The sequence below is a fragment of the Batrachochytrium dendrobatidis genome, assembly GCF_000203795.2.
Source record: "Batrachochytrium dendrobatidis JAM81 unplaced genomic scaffold BATDEscaffold_19, whole genome shotgun sequence".
In the NCBI taxonomy this organism is placed as follows: Eukaryota; Fungi; Chytridiomycota; class Chytridiomycetes; order Rhizophydiales; genus Batrachochytrium; species Batrachochytrium dendrobatidis.
The window spans coordinates 37,225-54,027 of NW_006281117.1; the positions used below are offsets into that span (position 1 = coordinate 37,225).

The window sequence follows — 16,803 nt, forward strand, 5'->3', positions numbered from 1 at the left end:
TACTGCACACAAAGTCACTCAATATCCTGCCGATTCTGGTTGTGATTGTATTCCACATCCAGTTCTAGATTGTAATCACAACCACAATTACCGTGTTTGATCAAATGGTGTTTTGCATTGATCATGATATCACACATCACAATACTGCCAGATCACTGCACACAATTCATGATCAATACAAATACATTACTGATTGACACTGATCGACACCATATATACAGTCAGACTGCATAACAAATCACCAGCATGCCATTAGCCGTGTTTCAATACAATTGTCCAATATATCATGATGTATGTTGTATCGAGTCACGACATACAGTATTACTGACTGAATACAGGTCACAACTGCAAGTATTCATGTGGCAATGGACTGACATTGGTGTTGATATCGAATTGATTGATTAATCGATCATCATCAATTGCATCAGTGGTTGGTATATGCAACTGATATACACCATGTCCGAGTCTGATATATGTTGATATATGCCTGTCAATCAGAAATGCATATTTGTGGCCATTACAGTTGAATGTGAGTTGAGTCGATCATTGAACCAACGAATTACTGATTGCATTCTAAATGTAATGCGATTTGATGCGACATGACAATATATTGTTCAACAGGTTCAACACTGATATTCAATACATCACACATGAATACATTGCATATACAAACGGTAGCAATGACCAATCCAAACCAAACAGTGACAGAGTTACTCGTCAACATATACTCGATTATCAGTCGAGTCTGCATATATCAACTAGTTGCGACACGTCATAATCAATGTGGATTGGATTGTCCACCAATCGATCATGACAGCTAATCAATACCAATCATGTAGTCAATACAATCACCAACATATCCATGATTGTTGACTGGCGGTTACAACTCGTCAATTGTATCCAATGTTACAGGTGATGCACATCTGATTACTGCAAATCAACAACCTGTCAATCATATCATAGTGTGTATTGCCAACGGACCATGCAATTACAAATCAATGTATACGTGATCAACATTTGATATTTGATGGTGATGAGCCAACCATGATTGATTGTATCATACAACTAATACAGTTGCATTGTCTGATATTGATGATCAACCCAGTCATGTCAAACAGTAACTAATGCGTGTATATCGAGTTTGAGTTGCATGGACACATCAAGGTGTTTGATAACGAGTCCAACGTGATGATACAAGCCCAATATTATATGAATATACAAGTTGATGAATCAAGTCAAGGTTTGCAAAGTGTCAATATGTCAGGTCAATCAAACGAACCAGTCAACCATTATATTGTGACTAGTGATGGCACGGTTTGAATGTCAACGAGTTAGACAGTCGACAATATGGGTGATTGTGATTTGGTCAAACCGCAACACTCGCATATCACTGAACTGGTTTGATGTGTGTGATGTGCGTGGTGTAAGCAATATGCATAAACTCATTGATATCATGGACTATAACCATTCAGGAACGGGAAAACTGGGTAGCATGTTTCAACGGCTTGAATTTTTAGGAGATGCAGTGCTTTCTTACCTTGCAATGCAACATTTGTATAAAATTACACCACCGTTGAATCCAGGTGGATTATCAAAACTTCGCGCTGAGCTTGTTTGCAATCAATTTCTGGCATGTGTGTCGATTCAAATTGGGTTGGTAAAGTATATACGCCATACAGATATGACTATGGAAGCAGCAATCGGGCGGTTTGCTACATGGGTTCAAGGCTATCTCGCATCTGAATCATCTACTTCATTACCAATATCGACGTCAGCTACTCAAATTGCCTCTGCTCGAATGTTTTGGAACAAGGGAAATACAGCACCAAAAACTGCAGGTGATGTTTACGAGTCCATGCTAGGTGCTGTATTTGTAGATTCTCAATTTGATATACACTGCGTGCAAAGCATGTTTGACATCACAGTGATCTCACCTTGGTGGTGGCGATTCACATCGCTGTTTGGTGGAGAATCAATGATATACGAAAACCCAGTTGCTGAATTGCGAACCTTGTCCTATTCATTGTTTAAATGTGTCAAGATAGATTACACGTATGTTTTTTGTCGGGTAAATTTGACAACTACAAATCTATTGTCTGCATTTCTGTTGAATACAATTGCCAAAAAGTACTGAAATCCAACTATTTTTAAAAACAAAACATTCAGATATGAATATGGTCTACATGGAGGTACTACCGCAACTATCACGTATCACAACATGGTATTGGCTCAATGTCTCGGCACTGGGCAACGCGATGCCAAAAAAGCAGCGGCATGTACAGCCGTCGAGTATGTCAATATGCATAAAGACGAGCTAAAAGACTTGTGCGATTGTGCACATCAGCAAAAACAGGAGTCCACAGAGACAAAAGTATATGCAGCCGATAGCATCATTTGTTTTGATTCAGACAAGGACAAGCCGACACGGTCTAATAAGGAATCGGCTCGGCTTTCTATCGAGTATGCAACAACTACTGATCAACAAGATCCGGCAAGTGATTGGGGTGAGTCTGTTGATCAAGCAACACATGCACCACTTGAATCTATTGCAATTTCACCCGATACTTTGTAATGCACGAGTCGAAGCATGTTGAAGGCTTGTTATCGTGCAGTAATGATTGCGCATCCATCCACACTGCAATAGAGATCCACTCCACAACTGCAACCATAGTAATGAACCAGTCTAATTATAATCTTGAAATATCGAGAATTAATATATTGCAGCTTGACCAAATTTGTAATCGTCATCATCCATCATATCTGCTGCAGAATAACTGGATGAGCCAATATTAGCAACACGTCCTCGAGTCTTGCTTTTAGGAGTCGAGTTGGATACTATAGTCTTGGATACCTTTCCTGCTTTCTTGGAGCGTAATACAGCTTTAGTCTTTCCAGCAGCAGTGGGTTTATCACCTAACCGGTCAATAAGCCGCTTGCCAAGACGATTCTCAATTGGACCTGGTTTGGGTCCAAGACGCTTTACAAGGGGTTTGACCACTGAAATGGTCTTGGATGCTTTAGTACGACCATTACTTTGCTTGGTCATCATACTGGCAGCAGAATTGGACATTTTATGACCAGTCTGTTGTTGCTGCTTCAAGAGAGTTGCAGCAGTCTTTGCATCAAGTCTTTTGTTAAAAGTGGATGGCTCAAGTCTTTTCTGAACAGTTGTAGAGGATGATGGATGAACTGCTCGAGTCTTGGCAGCAACAGCTCTATCCCTTTCAATCAATGCAAACCTTGAGGCGAATGCAGCATGAGCATCGTTAATACAAACCATTTACACGTAGCAATGGCTGAATACTATCATTCTAGCCAACACTACTTACCGCTCAGCCAATGTCATGATAATATATCGACAAGATCTGAGCCAACTTCAAACTTTATTTAATCATTCTGCATATTGGATGATATGCCAAGGAATTCAGTTCAATATAAGCCTCAACAGTTCCATGAAGTTCCCGAAACACTATTCCATCCCAACTGTGCTCCATACGCTGTATTAATCTGGCATGCTGCCGAATTGAATGTTGTCAGCGCATTTTGGGTTGCAGTCTGTAGATACAGCGCATTGGCATGTGCTGCAGCTTGCTGATTAGCAGCGGCTATATTATTCCAAATAGCCTGATTCTATAATGGGTTTACATGTTAATATTTAGAATAGTAACTCAACCCTTCGAGTTTAAAGTTACCTGAAGTGCGAGATTTTGCTGCAGAGCAATCATTGCATTATAATAATTGCTATCGTTGTCCCAGTAAGTAGACAAACAGCCAGCATTCCACAAAACATTTCCATAACTAGCCAGATTGGTATTCCAGTTCTGCCACTGAGCCCAGTATACAGATGGATCAACCACTGGTGCCGCGGCTGCACCACCAACAGCATTGGCCGAAGCAATAGCTACGCCATTGGTTGCTATGGCAGTAGCAGTGGCCTGAACTTGTGCTTGAATGGCTGTTTGTTGTTGCTGCATGGTGGTATGAAACTGCATCGCAGCAGTCCCATATTGATCAAGAGTGTATGGACAACCTGTGCCCAAATCGCGTTTCTCAGTCGTGTAACCCATAGTAGTATAAGATGGAATGGCTGCTGCGATCTGCACCATCACTGCAGTTATAATAGTAAACAGATACATTTTATAAATAGCCAAGATTGGTTGATCAATAAAGATAGTGTATTGGCTTTTATATTCCTCAACTGCAAGGTTTTATTCCCACATTCGAATCAAATACAGCTTTACAATCCATTCCAACAAATAATAAAATAGTTTAAACATCCTTCAAGTCAATATTACAAATTCACATACATGCAAGTTGAGTTTATTGTGTCAAAGTGTGAACAGAATTGCAAAAATATATCAAGCATGGGAAAATTCCCAGTCTGGATATAATAAGCTTTTTAGGTGTGCTAACAAAAAATGGGTAGATTCAATTATTACATGCCTACACCATATCCCGGAGCAACTCCAGCACCGTATCCTGCGCCAACTTCAGCGCCATATCCTGCACCAACTCCCGCGCCATATCCAGCTCCTGATCCTGCTCCCCACCATCGTCGTTCCAAGCGTGTATTATCTTGAACACCTTTACACTCACCAATCTTGGCATCACAGCTGCCTAGTTGCTTGGCACGACATGATAGCGATTTGGACTGCAATTCAAGTTTTGCCGTGGCTTCACGAACACGATCAAGTTGCTGCAGTAGCTGTGTTTTTTGGTTACCTTGATATTGCTGTCCAAGATTAGATGCTGCACAGTCCAACAATGCAAGTTTTTGCAATGCAATGCCACGTATGAATCCACGCACTGCATTGGCTCGATCTACTGCTGCAGACTTGTCTTCACCACACGACACATCACTCTTGATTGCATTTTCTTGACATGTGGAAACCACATTGATTCCGGCACATGATGGTTTCATACCGCTCTTGACATCAGACCATGAATCCATAACCAATGGACTAGCAGTCGTGAATCTGACCATATTGTTGCCAAGACGATCATTCAAATCATGCAAACGAGTCAATGCATCATGACGTGCACCAAACGATGAATCAAACGATGAATCAGGCATTGCTGGTTGTTGAATACTGGATGCGTGCAATCTATCCAGCATGTCACGGATGGTTGACATTTGTTGTTGGATTACATTTTGCAAATTCTGGATGGTGTTTGCGTAATCGTCAACTGAACAGACGGATGATTGATGTGGAATATCAATGTTTTGAGTATCAGCAGTGTTTTGTGGAAATACTGGTTTTGAAAACGTTGGAGCTGAAAAAATCGGGATTCTGGCTGCATCCTGAATGGCAGGTCCAGGTCCAGGTCCAGACTCAGATCCAAAACCAGACTCAGATCCAAGACCAGACTCAGATGACAGGCCAGGACCAGGACCAAGACCAGTGTTTTGATTTTGGTTGATAGACGGTGCATTAAACTGGAGTCTGTCATTGATGGCAGGAACAGCAATGACTGCAGAAGCAGTGATAATCACAGTCGAAATAATAGTAAACTTCATAATAGACAAATTAACGAGCATGTTATACAACAAATCAGATGTTTTTATACTTGCACATCAATACAATATTAATGCGAATCATGACACGCAGAATAGTTTAATTCAATTACGAGCATGTCATTAAACTCTAATTAAACTATAAGCTTGATTTGATTCACACAAATTAACGTAAACTGCATCATCATGTAGTAGCAACAATTTGTAGAATACTGCTAGAATACTGTATGTTTCAAACAGTTGGTTGGTGCAGTGTTGTAACATGCACTTGGATTCTGACTACAGATCAAATGATCATTGTTTAATTACACCATATTGATGTAAATGGAATGTTTTTGTATTGGTATTGCAATGAATGTGACTGTTTTAGTTTGTAGTAAACACTGGTTGAATACTTGTTACACTCTCATATTGAAGATTGACTTGATGGACATTTTTGACTGATGCAACATCCATCATATCATACAAACGATAGTTTTGAACTGAAATAGTTGTTCATTTCTGTTAGTCATACGTTGTACAATCACCAGATTGATGTACTGCAATGCATAGATTAAACTGTTTTGATGGCAATCAAACTGTACAAACATTTGTATGCTAAAATCAGATACGTTTACGTTCTAGTTCAAGAAACCAAGAATTGCATGTCTTGAGAATGCAACTCTGCATGCCAATCACCAAAAGACTTGTAAAAAAGCTCAATGAAAATGTTGTACAGTAAATGCAATGTAAATCATCATATGAGATTGGCAGTTTATTATATATTGACACTCGTATTGGGTGATCCATTTTGCGTGAATACGACTGTATAAACCATTTAATCACTTGAAATGCCCAACCAATCGATTGATAATCAAACTCGATCCATGTGATTATAATTTAAATATTTATTTGTTTAGGTAAGTCGTCATCTTCATCTGTTGCTCCATATGCAGATTGCCCACGTCTTGAACTGAGCAGTCTAGATGATCCACTATCTCTTTTGCCAGTACTGCTGATGGATACGCTATTCAATACTCCCATTTCAATTTCATCGTCTCCAACCATATCATTCAAAAACCTTCGAATTTCATCATCAACATTCTTGCCAGTAATTTTTGCATAGTGATCTACTTGCTTCAGCAACTGTTCCTTATGATACTCTTGATATTTCCGAGGATCTCCTTCATAGTTGTCCATAAAATGGAGTTCATGAGGAAGAGCGTGTTTAATTTGTTCTGCCGCATCTTTGATAAACGGTAAAGTGAGATACAAAGCGGCAACACCACCAGTGAATATACACGGGACAAGGAGAGCATATTCGTGAATAGAAAGCCATGCGATTTGACCACACATGCCACCTGCAATAAACCCAAAAAGAATAGGAACATGAACTTTGAGACGCCATAACTCGGCCTTGGTATCGGATCGACACGCTTGACCCAAAATATTTCCTACATCTGTAGCGATTCCTGTCATGTGTGTTGTGCGAACAGCCAACCCAGAGTAAGAAGTCACCATTGCGTTTTGTAATCCGCAAGCAAATGCTGCAGCCCATTCGCCCAATACCAACTCTCGACGCAAAAACATAAACGATGTAAACAACGCAGCAGATTCTATACACAGTGTTATTCCGTAATTGGCACCAAGTTTGAATCGGTTGTCGCCCACTATAAATCCAGCCATAAACGATCCAAATGTAAATGATACAATAATAGATACGACCAAAAGAAATGTTTCCCAGTCTTGCTGAACAGCCGATATAGCAACCCGAGAAACCGATCCAGTGACATGAGAGACCGTCACACCTATAGGTTCAGTTGATAATTGTGTCAATGTGAACAGGTTTTAGTGAGCAGTCACCAATTGGTTTGTGGTATCAGAAAATATTGTGTTTTGCAATAACACAATCCATAGCATTATGAAAACAAATCATTAGAATACAAGAAGCGTGTTGTAGCAATCAATAGTTTGAGTCAGACTAACGCGAGTTTGGAGCATTTGATATGCAAAATGGTCAAAGAAATATGTATTCAAGTGGTAAATAAACACTATATATTGTGTTGTGCACTATGAATTGAAATACATGCAAGGATAGGATAGACTTCAATCATCTATTCAAGTCAAACTGAAGATGGCGCGACAAGATACACGGTTCATGGCACTTGCCTGGAAATACACCTGCCATAGAGACGACATTGATGAAACCGGCATTAGCAGCAAGAGCTACACCACCAGCAACAATGGTGTAAAACTCCCGTTCTGGCAAGTTATTCATGGTTTAGCGTATTATAGTGAATGCAACTTTGTAGTCTATGAAATACTGTCAGGGTTTGCAAAACAATGTTTGGACAAGTTGATAGGATTTAAATCACCGACATATTCACGTAAAATGGAACATTAAATAAGGATGTCAAAATACATGATATAAAACCAACTTTATGAAATGGTTGTGCCAGTTTACTGGACAACATTGGGTCATTTGAACTGACAAAGTTGACTGGTATCCTGGTGATTGAAATGAAAACAAGTATATTCTCGAAACCTGCGATCTTGTTCTCTTGAACTAGAACGGAAACATATCTGATAGTTTAGGATACAATAGAGTGGAGTTTAATTGAAAATACAACTGTAAAAGTAAAGTTGAACATATTTGATTTTATTCGTACAAAGAATTAGCTGCATTGGTGAGCACTTGATAGTATCGAAACAGGATAAACCAGCCTAGAACCAACCCAGATCATTTGTGCATTAAAACCAAACTCCATCTTTATCAAAAAATCAGTATAGAGCAATTATTGCTTTTCCAAAAAAGCAAATACTGCATTGGCAAATTTCTCGAGGGCAGTATCATCATACGATAGATATAGTGATGGTTCAATCAATTCCAGTTCCATCAAAACAGGTTTAACCCCATCGATAAGAGCCATGTCAGTAGTATATAGGGCATCCGATGATACCAGTTTTTAGGCGAGATTCTCTGCTGAAATGGTCAAAAGTTAATAGTATAATAATTTCATATCAAACTTTCGTCATAAATAATTCTTTCCGACATTCAACGCATTTAGTTTCTAATTAGAATCTGAATTTGACTTTTAGAATCTGAGCAGAATCTAATTGCCTGAAATTTGTTATATTTGTTTCTATGCAAGACTACTCAGTTGTTATTTTCAAAATTTGGTAAAGCTATTTTTATTATCAAACAACAATTAACGTTCAATGATGAAATCCTCCGGCTTTTTGACATCGTAACGATATCCTGATGGATAAACACAAATGAATCCAAGGTGTGCATTCTTTCTAATATCCTCTGGAAACAACGTACCACACAACACCCCAGCATATTTTGTGACATTTCGAAATTCTGGCTGGGCATTGGCTTGAAACTCCTTGAACTTGCGAATTCTTGCAGGGAGCTTGTTCACTTGCTTATCGGTCATATTATGCTTGGCCTCGCATAAGTACAGGACATTGCCATCTTTAAAGACAGCATTCCACTCCTGGACAATGGTTTTTCCGTCTGCAGCCATAATGTCCGTTGGCATATCTACAGCTGAAGGACCAAGATGGGTAGCAAGGAATCGCCTCACGGCCAAGTGAGTTTCCTCCTCCATAGCTTGGTCTTCATTCTGCTGCCAACGTACTTCGTCAGCAAACGACCGTTCGTAGCGAGAATATACATTGTACTTTTCTCCATTGATCAACTGCTTGAACTTGATAATCTTGTCCTTGGGATTGAACAGCTGGTAGAGAGCCGAGCCTTTTCCTTCGAGGATCTGTTTCAAATCATCATTTGATTCAACAAGATATTTGGAAAAGCTATCCAAAGGACAGCACTCTTCATCAATATCCTGAATGAAGATTGTTTTTGGCTACTCGGCGCGGGTTCCAGAGTCTTGACAATCAAAGGTAATTTGGCGGACAGACCAGCAGTGGAAATGCTCGCAAGTGGAAGATCAGGTTCAAGAGCAGTATCATCCGATGTCTTGTGGAGGGTAAGCTGAGCAGAGGAGTAGGAGTTGAGCTTCGGAGAGAGCTCCTGCTTGATGGCCTTGGCAAGGTCACTGATATTTAAGCAGCCAGCAGTAGACACGAGTGGCTTGACTGCCATTATGTTTCACCCATAGTTTGGCCAGGGTGCTGCTGTGACGAACTATTCTCAACATTGTTGTTTTTTTTAAAGGAAAGAAAAAAAATTCCAAGGTCAGGGACGTTAAATGGGCTGCTTGGAATGACGTATTATTGGAATTGAGACTAATTCATATTCAAAAAAGTTCACATTTTAAAACATTTCAGTGGTGTCTGAGTATAAAAATGACAACTGCACTTCAAATGAGTCAAATGAGTGATTACAGCCGTTTTACTGACTGGGTCAAGAAGCACCTAATATAACCTTGGACAATCATCACTCAAATTGACGTCCAGTTTGTTCGGTTATATTGAAGGGAATTGACCAGTTCAATGAGAACACCAGAAACTGTCAAAACAGACACTGAAAAGTCTAAATCATTCTTATTGAAATGCTACACTACGACATCAATCTCTCAGTGTGCTGGATGAGTCATCCTCATACAACTTTACTGGGTTGGATGCTGAGGAAATCAAAAACCAGCTGACGAAATCCATCCGATTGAATATGAAGCAACTCAAAGCGACCGATGTACTGGCATCAAAACAAGTAATGCTGATAGCAAGGTCCTTGATGAAACTGCTGGAAACATTTGGGGATGGGCACAAGGGACGCTTCTTGGACTATGTCAACAGCAGACTTGGCATCTCCAAATCATCCTACTACTACTACTACATGGAGTATTATGCCTTTATGTCAAAGTATCCGAAATTCCAAACTCTGGCAGTGTCCTTTAGAGTGTTCAGAAGTATGATTCCAAAAATCAAGGAATGGTTTATGTCACCAGAGTGTCAAGCTTTGGACTCTTCTGATTTCTACTCTGAACACTACTGGATGAATGTTGATGATGAAATGGATGACGACGATATGAATGTTTTAAACGAACACAATTCCACTGCGGTGGAAAACCTTCGCAACAAGTAGTTCCTCGTCAGTCGATGACTCCTTCAGACTGCAGTGATAATGATAATGCTATCAATGGTGAACTGACATTGCTACTTTCTTTCACGGAGAGCAAAGTACTGAAAATGTCCACCGCAGTGGAAAAAAGTTCTAGCTGTACACTCCTTGATATCTTCGTGATAGACAGCACTGATGCATTCAAACCTATTTCCACCACATTAATGTATCTTTTGTATTAACTTGTAAATAGAAAATCTCTGCAACTATTGTGTTTATTATGAAAATTTCATTATTATCGGGTGTGTTTTTGAGCCAAACATTGTCCTCTGATTGTTTAGTTTTCTTGTACTTTTTAGCTCTCTCCTTCTCTGCCTCGGTATTAGCAGCATAATAGTCTCGGTATCGTTTCCTTTCAGCTTGTTTGTTTCTAGCATAGTAATCTCGGTACCATTTCCTTAGTTGTTCTTGTTCTTCTGGTGAATACGAATCCCAATTCTTAATACATTGAATGTACGCTTGGCGAGTTTTAATGAAACTAATGAATGTCATTTATACAGTTGGTTTAGAAAATAAGCTCCGCTTAATGTTCTCCGTTTTTATAAGCTGGACCTCTAATTCTACCCAATTCTTCCAATTCTCTTTTATTTCGACGCTCCTTATTTGTCATTCGTGGTTCTCTCTGTCTAGATTCTGTATGAAACCTTTGGGTAGATTCAATACGTTGTAGTTCATAGTATTTGTATGCCTTTGGAAGAATATTACCATCATCATCTGCAATAAAGTACGAATAGCCATTGCCACTGATGACCTTATATATACTGTGACTATACTTTGGCTCATATCCTTTACGAAATGCTTGCCTAGTTTTTAGCAATCTAACTTTGTCACCAACACCTATAGCATTCTTCTTTATTTTTACATTCATTGTTCCAGTGGATGGATTGCCTAAGTACAACTGCTGAGGAATACCATTTATACCTCGGTGATAAGTATGGTTGTAATTGTAAACAATATCTTCCAGTACATCAATATATGTATTTGTTCGCCGAGCTTCTTGGTAAAGAGCAATGATGTTCTCTAGTGTTCTATTGAATCGTTCAATTATGCCTTGTCGCTTGTGGTCGCCTACTTCCACCGTGATATGCCGAACACCTTTGGATGTCAATAATCGCTGAAATGCTCCGTTTAAAATTTCTGTTCCATTGTCACTTTGAATAATAATTGGGGTTTCTATATCTAATACTTTCTTCATCGCTTCGGTGCTATCTGATTTCTTCTTCATCGCAACGACAAATGTCCTTCTACTGAATACATCAATCACACAAAGATATTTGTATCCACTATTCCACTTGGCATATCTTGACAGATCAATCAAGTCAATCTACCATTGGTCATTTACAGAATACACGTTGATACTCTTAAATGAAGGTACGCTTCTTGGTTTTTGAAGAAAATTCTAAACTGTTTTCATTAGCACTTGTTTGTCGAGTTTCAGATAAAGTTTTTGCGCTGAAAGGAGTCCTGTCTTTGGATTGTAGTATAATTCATACAACTGTTCCATTAACTAAATACAAGATAATGATTTCTTATAATTTGGTTGAAAATGTTTGAAACCCAATTCTGAATCCATTGTCATTAAACAATTTCACTCCTGTCTTGGTTAATGAATATATGTTCATCTGATTATTCTTGACTCTGAATCCATTGTTAACAAATTCCTGAGTAGAATTACCTTTTAAAGCATCCACATACTTTTGTTTTGTGATTTCATTTTGTTTCTTGTTAATTCCCTTTTGAACTGAATTTGTTTTCATCACAATAGTACATTTTACTGGCCAAGGATATAATACAGGTTCCTTCATATTCCAACTTGAACAGACCCGGTGTTCTGCTGTCATACACCTTATTCTCAATGGTATCGTCTCTTTCCAACCACAGATGCCGATTCTTTTTAAATTCATCTTTTAAGCTTGGTTTTATGACTTCTAACGATTCATCAGATATAGCAATGTAAGCTGAATCAGTGTCCATCATACAGTACTGATAATCACTTTTGTCAATGGAATAATCAATAGAGTCGTAGTAAAATTGAAGCATTCGTAGTTTCGCTAATTGATACACTTGAAATCTAATATGAATAGGTAAACTTTGTTTGAACGACATCTTTTTGAAACGAAACTCGCATCCTTTGTTCATGTCTTGATGTTCAATGTAATTATTCCTTCTGATGTTTTTGATGTAGTTATCTCCAGTAACAATCTTGGCTGTTTCGTGCTTCAAGAAATTCGTTATAGATTTACCATAAGATGAATTTCCCATCAATTTCATCATTTCTCCACGTAATTTATAACCAGGACTTGTATCTCGGACTCTTCTTTCATTTGATACTTGCTCAGAAAACGACTTGAAAGGTGCTTTAAGTATGTATCTTACAGTAAAAGTAATATTTGAAACAACCAATCCATGCTCAAGATACCATTTCAGCAGTTTAGTAGCAAACATCATCGTCTCACCAAACATACTTTCAACTAATCTGTTACTTTTGTAATCTGGTTTGGCATGTGCCTGTGTCAAAGCTTAAATCATTGCATGTAATCTCAACATTCTTGAAAATAGGAGGCATTCCAGCAAAGCATTCCTTTAAATGTTCAGGAACAGCAATATCACATTCTATCATTCCAAAGAACGTGTTATCCAAGACATCTTTCAGAATATCGGGATAGACTTGAACTACTTGGTGCTCACCACACGGCATATCTTGACTTATCGCCCACAGATATAAAGCATTGGTATCATATCCAAGTATTCCCTGACAAAGCTTTCCTTTTCTAATTCTGGTCGTCTTTTTCTTGATAATGATAAAATACGATACTTGGACCACCAACCAGATTATCTCTGTATTTGTGGTACAATTCGTCATTCCCTTTGAATAACTGAAACTCGCAGTCTTTGCTTTTTGTGTGCCAGAGATATTTAAGAGTGAGTCTAGGAACAAAGATGCCGTTTTTGTGGATATCAAGATTCAACGACTGAAAGAAATTACCCAGCTTCTTTGTCGCTTCTACACCTGGTTTCGCATCCAAATTGTTGTAGTCGTTCAGCAAATCGTACAGGTTGGTGTGAGTGAATACCATTTCATTATAATCGTTTGATGAAACTGATTCTCCCTTTAGATTGTTGTAAAACCACTTTTTGGATGGAATATGTGAGTGTTTTAAGAGCTTGAATGACATTATCAGAATATTGTGTCAAATCTGGATGTTCATCAATGTATTTCGATAAATTCCGAGTTACTTTATGTGGAAATATTCCCATTTGTGATTGTGTGTCAAACATTTTCAAGAACTTGTCAAATAAAGTATTTGGTGGTTGAAAAGCAAGAATGTCGTTAAAAGCAAACGATCCATTTGATATCATTCGGTATTTGTTACATTTAATAATGTCATTCACTTGACCGTTTTCAGCTGAATGAAACTCACAACCCCAAATTGATCTTGTGGTATATCCCATTGTTTGAGAGCTGATTCCTTGTTTGCTGTTTTTTCATACAATATGTTCATCGTATCTCCAGTTAAAGGATTGATATCTTCTGATTTGTGACACTTTCTACATCAGTGGAAGAAGCATCCCAAAAAGTCATAGATTGTGTTTGATTCTTCATCGTAGCCATCAACATTGTATCGTTCAATCTTTTCGCATTGTTCAATATTACGATCTAATTCTCCTTCAATTGAATTAATCTCAAAGCTTTTCGCATTTGGATACATTTCCATGTTTTTTAGAGTGTTTCAAGACTTGTGGAGGGTATTTCTTGATGATGTTAATGTCATATGATGAGCTATTGAAGCCATAAATAGGAAGAACACCAAGCCATTCAAGTAATTGTAATCTTAATCGTTTCTGAACCTTTGCATCGTCCAAACTGGCCATCATTCCAAAGAACCGAGAATACTTTGAATACAACAATTGCAGATATTTGTGTTGTATTTGATCCATTTGTCATTACTATATCCAAAGCTTCTTCAATTGTACCTTCAACTGGGATGAATTGAGCCTTGTTTTCTTCACTTCCAATGAAACTTGTGCTCAAAAGTTTGTGTGTTTCAATGAATGAGCTTCAAGTTGGTCGTAGATTTGACTGATTTCAACCAAGTTTCAAAATCAAAGTAGATGAAATATGGATAAAATCTCATTTCTTTTGGTATATTAATTACATTCAATTCGTTTCAATTCCAAGGAAAGCGGTTGTATCTTGGATTCCGGAAGTTCAACAAAAATACAACCATTATCTTCGCCATAACATTCTTTCAAAAAAGTAGTCTTGCCGCATCGATATCTACCAGACAAAGAAATCGTATCGTGTTGCGTCTTTTCAATTATTTCCTTTTCAATCGTTTGTTCGACTACAAGCAAATTATGCTTAGTTTTGACAGCGGGTTCAGGTACCTTGCTAAATAAATAATCCAAATCGTAGACACCGAGAACATTAAAGTCTTCCCAGGTTACCAACAACTTTTCTTTTGTTGCTTCATCTATTTGAGCAGCCACGAGAATCAATGAACACTTATCCAAAAGGTCATTTTCCTTCATAGAAATAACTTTGCACAACCCAGAGAACTTTTGCACGGAATCAGTATTCAAGAGAGCATCACTGCTGGTTTTGATGTTAAAAACAACCCAATGCCGCTTCCAAGTTTTGTCAATATCACCCGAAGAAGGTGTCCTTTCACGAAGAAGTATATCAGCATCAGTTCCATCGTAAAAATATTCATATAATTCATAGCGATTACTCGGGAGGTTAAGAATATCTCCAAGTTTACGAAAAAGAGCCTCTCCTACAAAGCTACAAATAATATTTTCCATTGCGTACCCCCGGCATCGAGCCCAAGATTTTTCAACAATGTTAGGTCCTTCGTTGTAGTCAGTCCAACAAATTCGAAATTTTTTAGAGTCTGAGAAATACGGAATCTCTTTCAAGAGTCCTCGTCTCACCAGTTGAGAAACATCTTTTTGAAGATCTTGCTGAATAGCCATCTTGCTGACACCAGTTGTTGGAATCGCGTTGAGTAAATCAGCACTGATGCCTCTTTCCCGAAGAGCTGTTCTGGCTTCATCGATACACTTATGTAGTAAATCCTGTGGAAATTTCTCGCCAAGAGCAATTTTGGATCTGGTATCGTCATCCAATTGAGCAAGCATGTCTTTTGCAAAGAGTTGGTAAAGATACGGATCGCCACCAAAGACAGTCCAAAAGTTCAGAACACAGATGGAGCTTACGTCGTCAATTTGGAATATAGCTCGTATCAGTTGTTTAACTTCCGGAGGTCTTAGATCCGATAAATTGACCCCTGCCATTCTTGCTGAAGCGCTGCCTCCGTAATCAATTGCGTTTTTTCCATGAGGAGGAGTTCCCGTTATTATAAAGTGAGGTCGTTTAGCACCTTCCTTGACAATGAATTCAATGAGTCCAAGGTGTCTTTGTGATTCATCAAATACCACACGCTTAATCCCCTTTTTAAGAAGCGCTCCCATTATCTGACGAAAAAAATCAGAGTTCACATCATAATCACGACGAGGAAGATTATCAAAGTTCAATTGTACACCCAACGTATCGGCAAGGTATTTACAATAACCAAACCGGACATATTGAACATTTAGATAAGCAAGAGGGTTGCAAGAAAGCTTAAATGGCAGCATCGAATTTTGTGCTTTACCGTCTACTGTAAGACGATTAACAAGACTTTGACCAGTACCACTCTTGGATTTAATGACAAGTGGATGGTCGTAAGAACCAAGATGATTTTGAATGGAGGTTAATAGAGTATTCCCAGCAATGGCTGGACCATCCACCACATAATGGAGAGTGAGGTCTCCAACAAAAGCAGAAGCAAGAGGAGAGTTGGGAAGTGCTTGGAAAGCAGCAACCAGGTCAGAAATATTAGGCTCTTCTCCTTCAGGGACAGGCAACTTTTGAGTAAATAATGATACCGGAGTGTTTTCAAGGTATTGAATATAAAGCCTGGTCATTTTGGAGTTTATGAAGGAAAGGAATAGAATAGAATAAAGTGAAGTGAAACAATGAAATGACAAAAAAAGATCAAAACGTGAATTTGTCTCACATTCAAAACTCGATATCACGTGAACAATGTGAGACAAATTCACACTTTGAATAGTGTTTAAACATTTGTCATGTGATTATTTGTATTGTTCAATCGAGTGTCAATTCAACTCAACTCAATTGATTACGTCATTCATATAATGACTCGAGTCTTTTATT

At 38.4% G+C, this 16,803-nt stretch overlaps 9 protein-coding genes across 9 annotated transcripts; 2 read left to right on the forward strand and 7 right to left on the reverse strand.

The window, feature by feature from the left end:
• Window positions 1-1,453: 1,453 nt before the first annotated feature.
• BATDEDRAFT_92769 (uncharacterized protein) lies at window positions 1,454-2,572 on the forward strand (the record flags this gene model as incomplete). Its single annotated transcript, XM_006682933.1, has 2 exons — window positions 1,454-2,052; window positions 2,167-2,572. The coding sequence occupies 2 exons, from the start codon at window positions 1,454-1,456 to the stop codon at window positions 2,570-2,572; spliced, it is 1,005 nt and encodes a 334-aa protein (XP_006682996.1).
• A 138-nt stretch (window positions 2,573-2,710) lies between these two features.
• On the reverse strand, window positions 2,711-3,280 carry BATDEDRAFT_28527 (uncharacterized protein; the record flags this gene model as incomplete). Its single annotated transcript, XM_006682889.1, has 1 exon — window positions 2,711-3,280. The coding sequence occupies one exon, from the start codon at window positions 3,278-3,280 to the stop codon at window positions 2,711-2,713; it is 570 nt and encodes a 189-aa protein (XP_006682952.1).
• A 161-nt stretch (window positions 3,281-3,441) lies between these two features.
• BATDEDRAFT_28528 (uncharacterized protein) lies at window positions 3,442-4,136 on the reverse strand (the record flags this gene model as incomplete). The annotated part of the gene is made up of 2 exons (XM_006682890.1): window positions 3,442-3,630; window positions 3,693-4,136. 2 exons carry the CDS (start codon window positions 4,134-4,136, stop codon window positions 3,442-3,444), a joined length of 633 nt encoding a protein of 210 aa, XP_006682953.1.
• A 299-nt stretch (window positions 4,137-4,435) lies between these two features.
• On the reverse strand, window positions 4,436-5,539 carry BATDEDRAFT_92758 (uncharacterized protein; the record flags this gene model as incomplete). Its single annotated transcript, XM_006682947.1, has 1 exon — window positions 4,436-5,539. The coding sequence occupies one exon, from the start codon at window positions 5,537-5,539 to the stop codon at window positions 4,436-4,438; it is 1,104 nt and encodes a 367-aa protein (XP_006683010.1).
• An 855-nt stretch (window positions 5,540-6,394) lies between these two features.
• On the reverse strand, window positions 6,395-7,772 carry BATDEDRAFT_28530 (uncharacterized protein; the record flags this gene model as incomplete). The annotated part of the gene is made up of 2 exons (XM_006682891.1): window positions 6,395-7,302; window positions 7,676-7,772. 2 exons carry the CDS (start codon window positions 7,770-7,772, stop codon window positions 6,395-6,397), a joined length of 1,005 nt encoding a protein of 334 aa, XP_006682954.1.
• Window positions 7,773-8,703: 931 nt separating this feature from the next.
• Window positions 8,704-9,605, reverse strand: BATDEDRAFT_92756 (uncharacterized protein; the record flags this gene model as incomplete). The annotated part of the gene is made up of 2 exons (XM_006682948.1): window positions 8,704-9,332; window positions 9,371-9,605. The coding sequence occupies 2 exons, from the start codon at window positions 9,603-9,605 to the stop codon at window positions 8,704-8,706; spliced, it is 864 nt and encodes a 287-aa protein (XP_006683011.1).
• A 234-nt stretch (window positions 9,606-9,839) lies between these two features.
• On the forward strand, window positions 9,840-10,627 carry BATDEDRAFT_32532 (uncharacterized protein). The gene is made up of 2 exons (XM_006682919.1): window positions 9,840-9,876; window positions 9,899-10,627. The coding sequence occupies exon 2, from the start codon at window positions 10,131-10,133 to the stop codon at window positions 10,545-10,547; it is 417 nt and encodes a 138-aa protein (XP_006682982.1). The 5' UTR covers window positions 9,840-9,876; window positions 9,899-10,130; the 3' UTR covers window positions 10,548-10,627.
• Window positions 10,628-11,106: 479 nt separating this feature from the next.
• On the reverse strand, window positions 11,107-14,299 carry BATDEDRAFT_28533 (uncharacterized protein; the record flags this gene model as incomplete). Its single annotated transcript, XM_006682892.1, has 7 exons — window positions 11,107-11,420; window positions 12,259-12,324; window positions 12,359-12,954; window positions 13,067-13,374; window positions 13,412-13,747; window positions 14,006-14,128; window positions 14,201-14,299. 7 exons carry the CDS (start codon window positions 14,297-14,299, stop codon window positions 11,107-11,109), a joined length of 1,842 nt encoding a protein of 613 aa, XP_006682955.1.
• Window positions 14,300-14,732: 433 nt separating this feature from the next.
• BATDEDRAFT_28534 (uncharacterized protein) lies at window positions 14,733-16,553 on the reverse strand (the record flags this gene model as incomplete). Its single annotated transcript, XM_006682893.1, has 1 exon — window positions 14,733-16,553. One exon carries the CDS (start codon window positions 16,551-16,553, stop codon window positions 14,733-14,735), a length of 1,821 nt encoding a protein of 606 aa, XP_006682956.1.
• Between the last annotated feature and the right edge of the window lie 250 nt (window positions 16,554-16,803).

Coding starts and splice junctions, on each gene's coding strand:
- BATDEDRAFT_32532 (XM_006682919.1), top strand. CDS start 10,131: ATGAAGCAACTCAAAGCGACCGATGTACTGGCATCAAAACAAGTAATG.